The sequence below is a fragment of the Ascaphus truei genome, chromosome 15 (assembly GCF_040206685.1).
Source record: "Ascaphus truei isolate aAscTru1 chromosome 15, aAscTru1.hap1, whole genome shotgun sequence".
Lineage (NCBI taxonomy): Eukaryota > Metazoa > Chordata > Amphibia > Anura > Ascaphidae > Ascaphus > Ascaphus truei.
In genome coordinates, this window is record NC_134497.1 from 2,775,342 (window position 1) to 2,792,199 (window position 16,858).

At 49.0% G+C, this 16,858-nt stretch overlaps 1 protein-coding gene across 3 annotated transcripts in view; it reads left to right on the forward strand.

Annotated features, from left to right (window-relative positions):
* The window catches only part of PREX1 (phosphatidylinositol-3,4,5-trisphosphate dependent Rac exchange factor 1), a 299,489-nt gene that overhangs the window by 193,355 nt on the left and 89,276 nt on the right, over window positions 1-16,858 (forward strand). For all 3 annotated transcript variants that reach the window (XM_075571278.1, XM_075571280.1, XM_075571279.1), the window contains exons 15-17: window positions 937-1,009; window positions 3,510-3,652; window positions 9,281-9,373. In XM_075571278.1, the coding sequence (XP_075427393.1) occupies window positions 937-1,009; window positions 3,510-3,652; window positions 9,281-9,373 (309 nt within the window). The remainder of the gene's footprint in view (window positions 1-936; window positions 1,010-3,509; window positions 3,653-9,280; window positions 9,374-16,858) is intronic.

A 16,858-nucleotide genomic window follows, 5' to 3' on the forward strand; every position in this document is an offset into this window, starting at 1 on the left:
AGGCCTCTGCAACTTCACTTACCGTAATTCAGGTGGCTGGTGTGGCGCATTGCTGTGCCGACATGCCGTCGCCATGACAACGCGGCGGCATTTGACGCCGACCGAAGAGGTAAGGGGGGTGCGAGCAGTGAAGGGAGCAGGCAGGGGGCGCAGCTTAAAACGTTTGCGCACCCCTGATCTAGTCTACCCCTTTCCCTATCTGTTGTGATGCAATGTTGCAGAATGTTGCGTTTTGGCCCCGAACCTACAGATCTCACCGATGTCCTTAATCTTGACATCTCTGTGATCCCAATTAATATGACCATATTGGCTGCATTATACACAATTGGGAAAGTTTCTAAAGTTTGCCAAACTTTTCCGCCCAGTTGTATCCAGAGAATTGAAGAAATGCAGCCACTCGATCATTCATTTTTTCCCCCGTGATTCCAAGGGACCTATTTGGAGATGAAAACAATTAAGGAAAATTGGAATAAGCAATTGCTTCCGTCTTTTGATGTCTCTGTTTCTGCATAATTTCAGGAGGTGGGAGGAGTGTAAGGGCTGGTAATGGTTATTCTTTTCGTCTCGCGCAAACTGCGTATTTTTAGGAATGGATTTGGCTGCCTGCAGCTATTCTAACTTGCACACAACAATATCCTTAATTGCCTGTAAAACAATAAATGTCCACATTTAGCTAAGATAATGTGTCTGAGCTGGTAAAACAGCTGTTTTGTAAAGCGCTTATTTTTCTTTGTCTTGCCCATTCCTGTGGGAGAAATAAGTCGCTATGTATAAAAATGAATGGAGCCGTGGTGGTAGGGGGGAAACCCACGTAATTGTAGTCATTGTTCGGAGTTGCATTCAGTAGACTAATGTAAGAACGTATCTTTCAGTCTATAGATACATTATTGCAATGAGGACGTTGTGTGAGGAATAATGTTGTCTCTTTGTTACTAGGGTGATTGTCAGACCCGAGAGGAAGCAGTGGCTCTTGGTGTTGGACTCTGCAACAATGGTTTCATGCATCATGGTAATTTATTTGCACCTTGATACCTTCAATGTCAATGTCCCACCTTAGACCAAAGGGAACTAATGGCAGTGATCTGTCCAGTGGGTAAATCCAGAAAACACACACACACACACACACACACACACACACACACACACACACACACACACACACACACACACACACACACACACACACACACACACACACACACACACACACACACACACACACACACACACACACACACTTATTTGTTCCTATTTTGTCCATGGGGTACGATTTCTGCTCTCAGATGACCCTTCTTGGCAGAATGCTAATATTCCCAGTTTTGGTGCCAGATTTCAGCTTGTATTTAAGTGTCTGTTTTTCTTCCCTCTCATTGACTATTTTTAGCTTTTGTTTTTTTCCCCTCTGTGGTTCAGGATCAGATCACTGTACAACGTCCGTAAGTCCCAGACATGTGGCAAACTGCGCCCTTTCATTTTCTAGGTGATGAGCAAAAACGCCGCGTGTGTGTGCGTGCGTGTGTGTGTGCGCGTGTGTGTGCGTGTGTGCGCGTGTGTGTGCGTGCGTGTGTGTATATAACATTATAGAATGAGTTGTTACTTCTCAGCTCAAACTGCTTATGGGTGGTGCTGACCAATTGCAACGTTGTATTTAACGTTGAAAAATATATGTCTACTGAGTTCAACCTTTCTCTGAAATCCTAGCTGGGCGAGACCCCCGTACCATATTCAGATAAAGGCGGAGACAAATCCCAATGCACTCTGTACCAATTATATCTAAAAAGGGAGGGGGGGGGAATCCAATAACCGTAAAACAGGTCACTCCCCGGATCAATGCCTTACCTATTGTTTAACCTCTTCTGCATAACTCTGTTAAAAAGATACCTCCCTCCTCATCCCTACACTCCCCACCTCCCTCCTCATCCCTACACTCCCCACCTCCCTACACTCCTCACCTCCCTACACTCCCCACCTCCCTACACTCCCCACATGCCTACACTCCCCACATGCCTACACTCCCCACATGCCTACACTTCCCACATCCCTACACTCCCCACATCCCTACACTCCCCACGTCCCTACACTCCCCACCTCCCTACACTCCCCACATCCCTACACTCCCCACATCCCTACACTCCCCACATCCCTACTCTCCCCACCTCCCTACACTCCCCACCTCCATCCTCATCACTACACTCCCACCTCCCCCCACATTCCTACACTCCCACCTCCCCCCACATCCCTACACTCCCACCTCCCCCCACATCCCTACACTCCCACCTCCCCCCACATCCCTACACTCCCACCTCCCTCCACGTCCCTACACTCCCCACATCCCTACACTCCCACCTCCCCCCACATCCCTACACTCCCACCTCCCCCCACATCCCTACACTCCCACCTCCCCCCACATCCCTACACTCCTACCTCCCCCCACATCCCCACCTACCCCAGATCCCTACACTCCCACCTAACCCCCCCCCCCCCACATTCCTAGACTTCCTTGGAGCTTTCCAAGTGGGGGAAAAGTCGCTCTGCTGACTGTGATGCTACAGACAGACATGGCAGATAGAATCAGATGAAGCTTTAATTCCTTTCTGATGATGTCAGTGCCGTCACCTGGGTGGGAGTGCCAATAAACAGGATCAATGAGACAGAGAGGATTCTGGGAGAGGAAATGGCAACTGTAGTCTCTCCCCCAGCAAGTGCCTAAAAATGTAATTGTTTATAAGGCAATAGAGCCTGAAATGTCATGGATAGGGTAATACTTTGACCAGTCTTTAATACAGAGGTTCTCAACTTCAGTCCTCAATACCCTCCAACAGGTCAGGTTTTGAGGATATCCCAGCTTCAGCACAGGTGGCTTTAATCAGTAGCTTACTGAGCCACTGATTCAGCACCTGTGCTGAAGCAGGGACTGATTGAGCCACCTGGGCCGGAGCAGGGACTGCTTCAGCCACCTGTGCTGAAGAAGGAATGTCCTCAAAACCTGACCTGTTGGGGGGTCTTAAGGACGAGAGTTGAGAATCCCCGCTTTTTTCTTTTTTTGGTAAATACGTTTTTATTGGAAATATTGCATTACATATTCTTTGTCCACACGTGTTGTAATCGTACATGGTTACAACATGTTCTTTGGTTGTATCCTCACATTAGATTGTAGTCACTGTCCCCTTCTCCTATAGGGTTCTCCTTTCTCTCGGTCCTGTTTGCTAGTCCAAGTCCTTTTTGTCCCAAATGTGTTGTGTGTGTTGGTGTTTCCCCGCGTGTCTCTCCTGTGTCTCACTTGTTAGAGTATCATAGCTGAGAACCGCTGCTCTGATGGGATGTGTTTAGTTGATTTGATGACGGACTGTAATTTTAACCCCTTCCCTACCAGATAGACGTGCAGTAAAGGGGTCACCAGGTGATATGACCACGGGCTCTGACCTTTTCCACATCTCCTGCAGAAATACGGAGTCCGGCCACGGTTTAGGCCCGGCCGTTTACATGATCTTTGTTATTCTTTCTCTCAGTCTCGGAGAAGAGCGAGTTCAAAGACGAGTCCCAGTTCTTCCGCTTCCACGCCGATGAGGAGATGGAGGGGACAAGTTCCAAGAACAAGCAGCTGCGCAACGACTTCAAGCTCATAGAAAACATTTTGGCCAAGACCCTCCTGGTGAGCGCTGACCACGTGTCACAGTTACTTCAACGCCGCAGACGCAATGTTTCTAATCAGCTGACATGATAGGACCTTTGCTGGGCAGAAGCCTATTGTGTCTTCTAGATGCTCCTTATGGTTGAAGGACAAGTTACTCTTTCCATGAGGGTCACACAAGGTCCTAAACCTTTGACGGAAGCATGCAGCATTCACTATTGTTTGGGTTTACAGGGGGAAATGAGGTTAAAAAATAGTTGTTGCAGTTCAATGTTCCTGGCGCTGTGTTGGTCTCGGAGAGATGTAGATGTGTTGGCGTTTGTGATACATTTAGGGGACCAATATTCGTGATCTTCATAGATGAAGGCCTAGTGTAGGGAGCTTTCCCAACCGCATAGCTTTCTCCTTGGTTAATGCAGGAAACCTTGTGATTTTCCTAAACTGCGTCCCCTACTGAGGGGGACAACACAAAAACAACACTAGCATTTACACCAGGGGCGGCCGACTCCAGTCCTCAAGGGCCACCAACAGGACAGGTATTGGGGATATTCCTGCTTCAGCACAGGTGGCTCAGTCAATGGCTCGGTGATTGACTGAGCCACCTGTGCTGAAGCAAGGATATCCTTAAAACCTGTCCTGTTGGTGTCCCTTGAGGACCCGAGTTGGCCACTGATGTAAAGGTTTAAAGTTGATAGAATGACACTTTTAACAAAAAAATTAGTCTCCTAAGCATAAATATTCAGTTTTTGTAAAATTAGTTTGTTGAGACCTTAACAAAAAACTTGGCAGAGGTTTAACTTCCTTTACTCTCACACCCCCCCCCCCCCCCCACTCTTCCCCTGTTAAAGTCAATTACACTGATTAAGTTGCTTAAAAAAAAAAAATATATATATATATATATTTTTTTTATATCTATTTTGACCTGCTCCTATAAGTGCACTCACGGGAGGGAAGGATCTGGTGTCGGTCATAACCACTCAAAAAAATATATATGAACAGAACATGTGAGTCACAGGGACACGTCCGGGGAAGTGGGTGTGGAAATTCTTCCTTTTTGTAGATTTCCTTATTTTTCCAATCTATTTTCACTCTATTTATGGATAGAAACAGCGCAGAGGTAGGTGCCGCCGGGCACAACAGTGAAATCATTGGCTGTATTTTTTCAAATGTATTTTGCCAACTTTTTTTTTCTATAAAATGCAAATAATTTGACTTATATCCTATTCTTCGGTGTCAGTCAGCCCGCCCCAGCAATGAGGTTCTGTACGCTATGGGTGGGGACTTTCACTGCTGCGTTTGCCTTTTTTGGTTCTGAAATGCGGTTTTGCCAGTAACTGGAATAGTAAAATAAATAAATAAATAACGGGGGGAAAAACCAGCGCTCATTTTTCTCCAAAATGTGAACTTTGAGCAGAAATTTGCAGGTGCTTTTAGTTGGCGAACGCCAAACAGATTTGAACGTTAATTCCGAAGTCCGGCTCCGATTTCTGAACAAACGTCGAAGTTTGTGAAGTTTGGGTTTTTGGATCCGCGAAACTGCCCAGCTTCACCTGAAAACATACGTTGAGGGGCAATAGCCTTATAGGTTCTATAGCAGGAGCGGCCAATTCCCGTCTTCAAGGGCCACCAACAGGTCCGGATTTAAGGATGTCACTGCTTCAGCACAGGTTGCTCCGTTTTTGACTGCACCACCTGTGCTGAAGCTGAATCTGTAAATCCGGACCTGTTGGTGGCCCTTGCAGACTGGTGTTGGCTGCGCCTTCTCGATACATTTTTGCACTTTTTTTTTGGGCCGTAGCTATAAACACATCTGGGGAATTTGTTACAAAGAAAAGTGATAAAAGTACTTTCTGTCCAAAAAAAATATATGATTAGCAAATGAGTCTCCAGAAAACAGAGGAATGGTGTAATTTGTACACAAAATCAGAGGCAAATGTGCAAGGAACAGAAGTTCAGCAGCTGTTTTAGACATCAGGAGTTTTATAGGCTGTGATTTGTGGGCAGAAATACGGTTGCTAAAGCTCAGAGGAGCATTCCTCCCCACGCAGGGCTCACAAGCTACAAATAGAGCTTCTCTCTCTCCCCCCCTCCACTCACCCTCTCTCCCCCCCCTCCACTCCGCCTCTCTCTCCCTGCCCCCCTCCACTCCCCCTCTCTCTCTCCCCCCCCCACTCCCCCTCTCTCCCCCCCCCACTCCCCCTCTCTATCCCCCCCCCACTCCCCCTCTCTCTCCCCCCCTCCACTCCCCCTCTCTCCCCCCCTCCACTCCCCCTCTCCCCCCCCCCACTCCCCCTCTCTCTCCCCCTCCCACACTCCCCCTCTCTCTCCCCCCCCACTCCCCCTCTCTCTCCCCCTCCTGTTTTCCTTCAACTTGGTTATAAAAAGATGAAAGAAGCAATCAAGCCCAGTAAATATCTGCAATTATAATTAGTTTCTGACACTATTGGAGGCTCTTGGAACTGAAACCTACGAAGGAAGCATGATATAATATAATGTAATATGGCTGGAAGCTGCAGGAAATCTCCGTGAGCTGTTTTGTCTCATAAACTAACTTTAGCTGTTGAAATAACAGGTCATTTTTTCCTCCTTCTCTTTCTTTTTAAAGCCGGTTTCAATCAAGCAAGTGTTGTCAGTCAGAGCAGGATAAGGCTGGAAACGGCAGTGGGCATCAGAGCGATACTGCCCGGGCATCAGAGCGATACTGCCCGGGCGTCAGAGCGATACTGCCCGGGCATCAGAGCGATACTGCCCGGGCATCAGAGCGATACTGCCCGGGCAAGAGCTAGTTTTAATTCGATTCACTGAAGAGAAAACAAGGACGGGTTTAAAAGCCTCTGCCCTCTGTAATTTCACCTAGGAAGATCCCTCCCCTGCTGGTCTATTACTGGTGTTATCAACTCCAATCCTCAAGTCCCTCCAACAGGTCAGGTTTTGAGGATATCCCAGCTTCAGCAAAGGTGGCTCAATCAGTCTGTGCAACTGATTGAGCCACCTGTGCTGAAGCAGGGACTGATTGAGCCACCTGTACTGAATCAGGGATATCCTTCACCCTGACCTGTTGGTGGCCCTTGAGGACTGCAGATGGCCACCCCTGGCCTATTATAATGGTATCTGCACCTCGCCAAGATATTGTAAACATGTTACCCATCAGGCGCACGAACCAGGTACGGAGAGTAACCAAGGCACAAAACGCCAGGTATGGAGAGTAACCAAGGCACAACACTCCTCTCCGCACGGTAATGACGGACACTTCTGAGCACATTCACGTCCCAGACAAGTCCCCAAACCTGCTGTACTCCATAGCCACTCGGCATACAGTACAGTGCTTCCACTGCCGCCAGGAATTCTGGGTAATGACAGGCAAATGAGCACTCTCCGTGCGGGGCATTTGGCTTCCTATCCACTTTAGTATGGATCCCTTTCATCTTGTGCCTGCTGTTTAACAGCAAAGCATGGGTTTAAAAATCAACATGTTAGTATGTGTTATAGTACTGAGAGTATACTCCAGGCTGTACTGTAGGAAGTACAACATGACATTACTATGGTTCCATGACAATAGCATGAATGTAAGCTCTCCAGCCCGCAGTCTGGGCTGCACAGTATACTTTTTATACGTTGGCTGAACTTGTTCAGCTGAGAAGGACGTGGCGGCGGTGGAGATCCGTGGCTGGTCAGAGCATCGGGTGGTCACTGCCTTGTGGTAGCCAGCAGCTAAAAATAGCTCCAAATGTGTCTGGTTCTTGTCCGTTTTGTAGTTATTTTGCCATCAAACATTTGAGAGCTTCAAAACTAGAAGAAGAGCCTAGTCCAGGAGTGGCCAACTCCAGGCCTCAAGGGCCACAAACAGGTGGCGTGTTAAGGATGTCCCTGCTTCAGCACAGGGCTCAGTCATTGATTGAGCCACTGATTGAGCCACATATGCTGAAGCAGGGATATCCTTAAAACCTGACCTGTTGGTGGCCCTTGGGGACTGGAGTTGGCCACTCCTGGTCTAGTCTAGGGGGCGCAAACAGGGGGGCAATCTGCAATGATTTTGTCATATGAGAGTTCTTCGTTTGTTGGTCTTCAGCAGCTCCGCTTCTCTCCGCTCCTCTCCAGAGACCCCTCTCCGCTTCTCTCCTCTCCGCTTCTCTCCACTCCTCTCCAGAGACCCCTCTCCGCTTCTCTCTGCTCCTCTCCAGAGACCCCTCTCCGCTTCTGTCCTCTCCGCTCCTCTCCAGAGACCCCTCTCCGCTTCTGTCCTCTCCGCTCCTCTCCAGAGACCCCTCTCCGCTCCTCTCCAGAGACCCCTCTCCGCTTCGCTCCTCTCCAGAGACCCCTCTCCGCTCCTCTCCAGAGACCCCTCCGCTTCGCTCCTCTCCAGAGACCCCTCTCCGCTTCTCTCCTCTCCTCTCCAGAGACTCCGCTCCGCTCCTCTCCGCTCCTCTCCAGAGACCCCTCTCCGCTTCTCTCCGCTCCTCTCCAGAGACCCCTCTCCGCTTCTCTCCGCTCCTCTCCAGAGACCCCTCTCCGCTTCTCTCCTCTCCGCTCCTCTCCAGAGACCCCTCTCCGCTTCTCTCCTCTCCGCTCCTCTCCAGAGACCCCTCTCCGCTTCTCTCCTCTCCGCTCCTCTCCAGAGACCCCTCTCCGCTCCTCCCCAGAGACCCCTCTCCGCTCCTCTCCTTGATCTTGCACTGTAGATCTGTTGCAGATTCTGTGAATTTTTGATGGATTGTCAGGATGTCCGTGTACAAAAGCGTTCAAGGTGCCAAGTCTCCTCTTCAAAAGAGCTGTCTGGTGTTCAGCGTATTTAAGGCAGAGACCGAAGATCGGCATCTATGTTGGTCCATCAAATGATAACCTGCCATACACCCACATGTCCCATGACTAACCATTACACAAGAACGCTGCACCTTTCCTAATTCTGTCACAGTCAAATAAATGTAAAAATAAATAAATAAATAAATATATTTCAAATTAAAAAAATGAATAGACAATATTTTGTGGCTAACGCAATGCTTTTATTTGTGCGTGCTTTCGAGATACACTGAACTCTTCTTCCGGCCGTGTTATAAATGTGTGTGTAATATATATATATATCAGTATATGTATATATATATATATGTGTATGTTAGAATAATTTCACTTATTCCTTGTTCAGAAAGATTCCAATGCATCAGAAGATTGTTGTTCAGCAGACAGAGAGTTCTAGTTTATTCTTACAGTGTTACTTACAGATGAAAATTCAATCAATGATGACAACGTGCTCAGAGGGTGACGATAGAACAAAACAAAGAAACCCTTGTCTCTGTCATGCTGCTGATCTTACATGTAGAAGAGTGGTCATGGGAAGAGGTCTTGGAGAAAGAGATCTTGGAGAGAGAGGGAGTGATCAGAGTAGAACTGTATTTATTGATCACTAACTCTGCCCACTTTCTTCTCCTGGGTTCCTAACACAAAGAACTTTAGCCATGTCGGACTTCAGACTAGAACCTGACATCCTCCACCTAAACCAACCTCTAACATCTATTATGCATTAACCCTTCATCTCTTTGGCTACTTCTGAATTTTAAACCTCAAAACATATTCTCATTCAATTGTCTTGATACAAATTCTCATTCATACATTGTAATATTATAAAGGGATTTCTAACAATGTTCATTGTTACAGATCCTCCCTCAAGAAGAAGATTATGGCTTCGACATGGAAGAGAAGAACAAGGCGATTGTTGTTAGGTCTGTCCGGAGAGGTTCTTATGCTGAGGTGAGGAGGTGCTTCTAAATTCTATGGCATTCAAATATCCAGGTTCGTATTGTAAAACAGCACCGGGTAACCTTCCAACAGGGGTGCAGTAAGGGAGTTCAACAAGCCTTTGGTGGAACCGAGATGGGGGAAAATAAATATATATATATAATCCCACGTGTGAGCACATTCACACGTCTTAGACAGGTCTGCAACCCCCTGCCTTCCCCATTATCGCTTAGCAAACCGTGCTTCCACTGCAGCCAGGGATTCTGGGAAATGGCATGCAAATGAGCATAGTGAATATGAAAGGAAGCCATGGGATCTAAATGGATCTGATGATTCACAATAGAAAATGGCAAGATGTGGTGGGCTGTTTTTTGTCAGCACTTTCAGTTGAAGCAGCGCCCTGCGCCCCCAGAGCCGGTATGAGTTTAATGAGTATAATGTTCGTATTTTGACCCCTGCGCATATCTTGATCTTTTAAGTGTTACAAACCATGATTGTCATCATCTCTGGCTTCTGAGGTTACCATAATAACCTTTAGCTTGCACTGGGCCCTGGGGGAGAGCTCCATTTTAACCACCTGGGATTTTTAAATTTTTATATATATATTTTTCTTTTCTGCATGTTGAAGGCAAGAGAAGAGAAAATAGAAATTCTCATCTAGTATCTGAAAAACCGCCTCATTCTGCTGTCTTATTGTTAAACATTGGGGGTTACTAAGGTGTTTCTTTACAACTATTTATTAATTTAAAAAAAACAACTAAATGTTAATAATTTCTAAAATGTATAGTGACAAGTAGACCTAAAACATTTCGCCGTTTAACAGTTCTATAGAAACAGACTTAGAGATAAGTAATGAATATTGCGTTGTTGCTTCTGCGCCCCGTCACGCGTTACAGTATAATTGTGACGTTATGTCCTTGCTAGTTTGCAGTCCTAGGACATCGGCTGTGATTTGCTTTGATGGGATAGGAGAAGAGACACGTGACTTATAGACGACCTTTTATAATAACTAGATCATGTTTGGCTTTAAAGATGGAGGCGTTGCCTGGAAACGGACCCACGTTTCCTGCATTACAACGACGCTTTAAGTAGCGAGCTGAATGATCTTTGCAATACTTAACCTTCACACTCTTGTCCGCTGGAAATTATCACTTTGGTCTCGTACGTGGCAGTTTAGCGTTCATTTTTTGAGATGCAAAATGACAATTAAATTGGAGGGCAAACCACATTGGAAAATGCAGCCAGTGATAGTTGATTTACCACTTTTCCTATGACTTGCACGCTGGGCGATTCACATGGCTCTGTCTGCCGTTAATCGACGTTGACTTGTCAGTTTGTGCTGTATTGAGCGTCAAGACATTCGCTCAGATTCTAGGAGAGATGCCGGAGCGTGATCCGGCAGTAAATACCAAGTCACAATGGCGGTTAACGCTGGATGGCGTTCCAATACCACTTCTAGGACTGGCGAATGTTCCTCTTTTCATACGGTAGCCCTCCTGACGCGTCCACGGGTTTCGCTATCTTGCTTTTGAAGGGGATGAAGTGTTTGCCAATTCTGTAAGAAGTACAGCTCGACCCCGTTATAGCACGATACACTACAACGCGATCCCAGTTATAACGCGGTCTCATTATGTGGACCCGTGTATCGCGTTATAACGGGGTTCAGCTGTAATAGGTGCACGTTTTGAATGTAATCAATATGTCAGAGCTAATATCTAAGGAGGGATTTAAACAACTAAACACACCTTTCATCCTCCTCATTATAATATTTCTCTGACTCTTCCCTCCCCTAACTCCACCGATACTCACTCCCCAAAATTCTCGTGGAGCAATATAGAGCAGGCACCTAGAAACATTAACGGTTTTGGAGCAATGCTCAAGTTTGCGACATTTCTACGTATCCCCTGGGGTGCTCAATATTTGTATGTGGCTTGTGTTCCTGTTTTTTTTTTTTACGTCTGCTCAATACCTGTATTCTGTTGTGAAAGTCTTAAAACATGATTTATTAGAGTGAGAAAAAATGGTGCAACATAATATTTACGGAGCTTATTAAAGACTTTTGTGGCTGAATGTTCTTATCGCTGCTTCATAACATCATACTGATTGCTGCGCCACTAGAATCCCCAAAGTAAACGGAACCGCTTTTTTGCACTCATTACATAATGATTTCGCATACTGGGCTAATGTGCACATGGTATTTAAAACCAAATTGGGCAAAGATTTTAGGCACCAGTGATTAATGAAAGGTGGTATAACGAGAGGCGGGAGTTTAATGGAGTGTAACGAGAGGCGGGAGTTTAACGGAGTGTAACGAGAGGCGGGAGTTTAACGGAGTGTCGCGAGAGGCGGGAGTTTAACGGAGTGTAACGAGCGGCGGGAGTTTAACGGAGTGTAACGAGCGGCGGGAGTTTAACGGAGTGTAACGAGCGGCGGGAGTTTAACGGAGTGTCGCGAGAGGCGGGAGTTTAACGGAGTGTAACGAGAGGCGGGAGTTTAACGGAGTGTCGCGAGAGGCGGGAGTTTAACGGAGTGTAACGAGAGGCGGGAGTTTAACGGAGTGTAACGAGAGGCGGGAGTTTAACGGAGTGTAACGAGAGGCGGGAGTTTAACGGAGTGTAACGAGCGGCGGGAGTTTAACGGAGTGTAACGAGAGGCGGGAGTTTAACGGAGTGTAACGAGCGGCGGGAGTTTAACGGAGTGTAACGAGAGGCGGGAGTTTAACGGAGTGTAACGAGAGGCGGGAGTTTAACGGAGTGTAACGAGAGGCGGGAGTTTAACGGAGAGTAACGAGAGGCGGGAGTTTAACGGAGTGTAACGACAGGCGGGAGTTTAACGGAGTGTAACGACAGGCGGGAGTTTAACGGAGTGTCGCGAGAGGCGGGAGTTTAACGGAGAGTAACGACAGGCGGGAGTTTAACGGAGTGTAACGACAGGCGGGAGTTTAACGGAGTGTAACGAGAGGCGGGAGTTTAACGGAGTGTAACGAGAGGCGGGAGTTTAACGGAGTGTAACGAGAGGCGGGAGTTTAACGGAGTGTAACGAGAGGCGGGAGTTTAACGGAGTGTAACGAGAGGCGGGAGTTTAACGGAGTGTAACGACAGGCGGGAGTTTAACGGAGTGTAACGAGCGGCGGGAGTTTAACGGAGTGTAACGAGAGGCGGGAGTTTAACGGAGTGTAACGAGAGGCGGGAGTTTAACGGAGTGTAACGACAGGCGGGAGTTTAACGGAGTGTAACGACAGGCGGGAGTTTAACGGAGTGTAACGAGAGGCGGGAGTTTAACGGAGTGTAACGAGAGGCGGGAGTTTAACGGAGTGTAACGAGAGGCGGGAGTTTAACGGAGTGTAACGAGAGGCGGGAGTTTAACGGAGTGTAACGAGAGGCGGGAGTTTAACGGAGTGTAACGAGAGGCGGGAGTTTAACGGAGTGTAACGACAGGCGGGAGTTTAACGGAGTGTAACGAGAGGCGGGAGTTTAACGGAGTGTAACGAGAGGCGGGAGTTTAACGGAGTGTAACGACAGGCGGGAGTTTAACGGAGTGTAACGACAGGCGGGAGTTTAACGGAGTGTAACGAGCGGCGGGAGTTTAACGGAGTGTAACGAGAGGCGGGAGTTTAACGGAGTGTAACGACAGGCGGGAGTTTAACGGAGTGTAACGAGAGGCGGGAGTTTAACGGAGTGTAACGACAGGCGGGAGTTTAACGGAGTGTAACGAGAGGCGGGAGTTTAACGGAGTGTAACGAGAGGCGGGAGTTTAACGGAGTGTAACGAGAGGCGGGAGTTTAACGGAGTGTAACGACAGGCGGGAGTTTAACGGAGTGTCGCGAGAGGCGGGAGTTTAACGGAGAGTAACGACAGGCGGGAGTTTAACGGAGTGTAACGAGAGGCGGGAGTTTAACGGAGTGTCGCGAGAGGCGGGAGTTTAACGGAGTGTAACGACAGGCGGGAGTTTAACGGAGTGTAACGAGAGGCGGGAGTTTAACGGAGTGTAACGAGAGGCGGGAGTTTAACGGAGTGTAACGACAGGCGGGAGTTTAACGGAGTGTAACGAGAGGCGGGAGTTTAACGGAGTGTAACGAGAGGCGGGAGTTTAACGGAGTGTAACGAGAGGCGGGAGTTTAACGGAGTGTAACGAGAGGCGGGAGTTTAACGGAGTGTAACGAGAGGCGGGAGTTTAACGGAGTGTAACGACAGGCGGGAGTTTAACGGAGAGTAACGACAGGCGGGAGTTTAACGGAGTGTAACGAGAGGCGGGAGTTTAACGGAGTGTAACGAGAGGCGGGAGTTTAACGGAGTGTAACGAGAGGCGGGAGTTTAACGGAGTGTAACGAGAGGCGGGAGTTTAACGGAGTGTAACGACAGGCGGGAGTTTAACGGAGAGTAACGACAGGCGGGAGTTTAACGGAGTGTAACGACAGGCGGGAGTTTAACGGAGTGTAACGACAGGCGGGAGTTTAACGGAGTGTAACGAGCGGCGGGAGTTTAACGGAGTGTAACGACAGGCGGGAGTTTAACGGAGTGTAACGAGAGGCGGGAGTTTAACGGAGTGTAACGAGAGGCGGGAGTTTAACGGAGTGTAACGACAGGCGGGAGTTTAACGGAGTGTAACGAGAGGCGGGAGTTTAACGGAGTGTAACGAGAGGCGGGAGTTTAACGGAGTGTAACGAGAGGCGGGAGTTTAACGGAGTGTAACGAGAGGCGGGAGTTTAACGGAGTGTAACGAGAGGCGGGAGTTTAACGGAGTGTAACGAGAGGCGGGAGTTTAACGGAGAGTAACGAGAGGCGGGAGTTTAACGGAGTGTAACGAGCGGCGGGAGTTTAACGGAGAGTAACGAGAGGCGGGAGTTTAATGGAGTGTAACGAGAGGCGGGAGTTTAACGGAGTGTAACGAGAGGCGGGAGTTTAACGGAGTGTAACGAGAGGCGGGAGTTTAACGGAGTGTAACGAGCGGCGGGAGTTTAACGGAGAGTAACGAGAGGCGGGAGTTTAACGGAGTGTAACGAGAGGCGGGAGTTTAATGGAGTGTAACGAGAGGCGGGAGTTTAACGGAGTGTAACGAGAGGCGGGAGTTTAACGGAGTGTAACGACAGGCGGGAGTTTAACGGAGAGTAACGACAGGCGGGAGTTTAACGGAGTGTAACGACAGGCGGGAGTTTAACGGAGTGTCGCGAGAGGCGGGAGTTTAACGGAGAGTAGCGAGAGGCGGGAGTTTAACGGAGTGTAACGAGAGGCGGGAGTTTAACGGAGTGTAACGAGAGGCGGGAGTTTAACGGAGAGTAGCGAGAGGCGGGAGTTTAACGGAGTGTCGCGAGAGGCGGGAGTTTAACGGAGTGTAACGAGAGGCGGGAGTTTAACGGAGTGTAACGAGAGGCGGGAGTTTAACGGAGTGTAACGAGAGGCGGGAGTTTAACGGAGAGTAACGACAGGCGGGAGTTTAACGGAGTGTAACGAGAGGCGGGAGTTTAACGGAGAGTAACGAGAGGCGGGAGTTTAACGGAGTGTATCGAGAGGCGGGAGTTTAACGGAGTGTCGCGAGAGGCGGGAGTTTAACGGAGAGTAACGACAGGCGGGAGTTTAACGGAGTGTAACGAGAGGCGGGAGTTTAACGGAGTGTAACGACAGGCGGGAGTTTAACGGAGTGTAACGACAGGCGGGAGTTTAACGGAGTGTAACGAGAGGCGGGAGTTTAACGGAGTGTAGCGAGAGGCGGGAGTTTAACGGAGTGTAACGAGAGGCGGGAGTTTAACGGAGTGTAACGACAGGCGGGAGTTTAACGGAGTGTAACGAGAGGCGGGAGTTTAACGGAGTGTAACGAGAGGCGGGAGTTTAACGGAGTGTCGCGAGAGGCGGGAGTTTAACGGAGAGTAGCGAGAGGCGGGAGTTTAACGGAGTGTAACGAGAGGCGGGAGTTTAACGGAGTGTAACGAGCGGCGGGAGTTTAACGGAGTGTAACGAGAGGCGGGAGTTTAACGGAGTGTAACGAGAGGCGGGAGTTTAACGGAGTGTAACGAGCGGCGGGAGTTTAACGGAGTGTAACGAGAGGCGGGAGTTTAACGGAGTGTAACGAGAGGCGGGAGTTTAACGGAGTGTAACGACAGGCGGGAGTTTAACGGAGTGTAACGAGCGGCGGGAGTTTAACGGAGTGTAACGAGAGGCGGGAGTTTAACGGAGTGTAACGAGAGGCGGGAGTTTAACGGAGTGTAACGACAGGCGGGAGTTTAACGGAGTGTAACGAGAGGCGGGAGTTTAACGGAGTGTAACGACAGGCGGGAGTTTAACGGAGTGTAACGACAGGCGGGAGTTTAACGGAGTGTAACGACAGGCGGGAGTTTAACGGAGTGTAACGAGAGGCGGGAGTTTAACGGAGTGTAACGAGAGGCGGGAGTTTAACGGAGTGTAACGAGAGGCGGGAGTTTAACGGAGTGTAACGACAGGCGGGAGTTTAACGGAGTGTCGCGAGAGGCGGGAGTTTAACGGAGTGTAACGAGAGGCGGGAGTTTAACGGAGTGTCGCGAGAGGCGGGAGTTTAACGGAGTGTAACGAGAGGCGGGAGTTTAACGGAGTGTAACGAGAGGCGGGAGTTTAACGGAGAGTAACGAGAGGCGGGAGTTTAACGGAGAGTAACGAGAGGCGGGAGTTTAACGGAGTGTAACGACAGGCGGGAGTTTAACGGAGTGTAACGAGAGGCGGGAGTTTAACGGAGAGTAACGAGAGGCGGGAGTTTAACGGAGTGTAACGACAGGCGGGAGTTTAACGGAGTGTAACGACAGGCGGGAGTTTAACGGAGTGTAACGACAGGCGGGAGTTTAACGGAGTGTAACGACAGGCGGGAGTTTAACGGAGAGTAGCGAGAGGCGGGAGTTTAACGGAGTGTAACGACAGGCGGGAGTTTAACGGAGTGTAACGAGAGGCGGGAGTTTAACGGAGTGTAACGACAGGCGGGAGTTTAACGGAGTGTAACGAGAGGCGGGAGTTTAACGGAGTGTAACGAGAGGCGGGAGTTTAACGGAGTGTAACGAGAGGCGGGAGTTTAACGGAGTGTAACGACAGGCGGGAGTTTAACGGAGTGTAACGAGAGGCGGGAGTTTAACGGAGTGTAACGAGAGGCGGGAGTTTAACGGAGTGTAACGAGAGGCGGGAGTTTAACGGAGTGTAACGACAGGCGGGAGTTTAACGGAGTGTAACGAGAGGCGGGAGTTTAACGGAGTGTAACGAGAGGCGGGAGTTTAACGGAGTGTAACGAGAGGCGGGAGTTTAACGGAGTGTAACGAGAGGCGGGAGTTTAACGGAGTGTAACGAGAGGCGGGAGTTTAACGGAGTGTCGCGAGAGGCGGGAGTTTAACGGAGTGTAACGAGAGGCGGGAGTTTAACGGAGTGTCGCGAGAGGCGGGAGTTTAACGGAGTGTAACGAGAGGCGGGAGTTTAACGGAGTGTAACGAGAGGCGGGAGTTTAACGGAGAGTAACGAGAGGCGGGAGTTTAACGGAGAGTAACGAGAG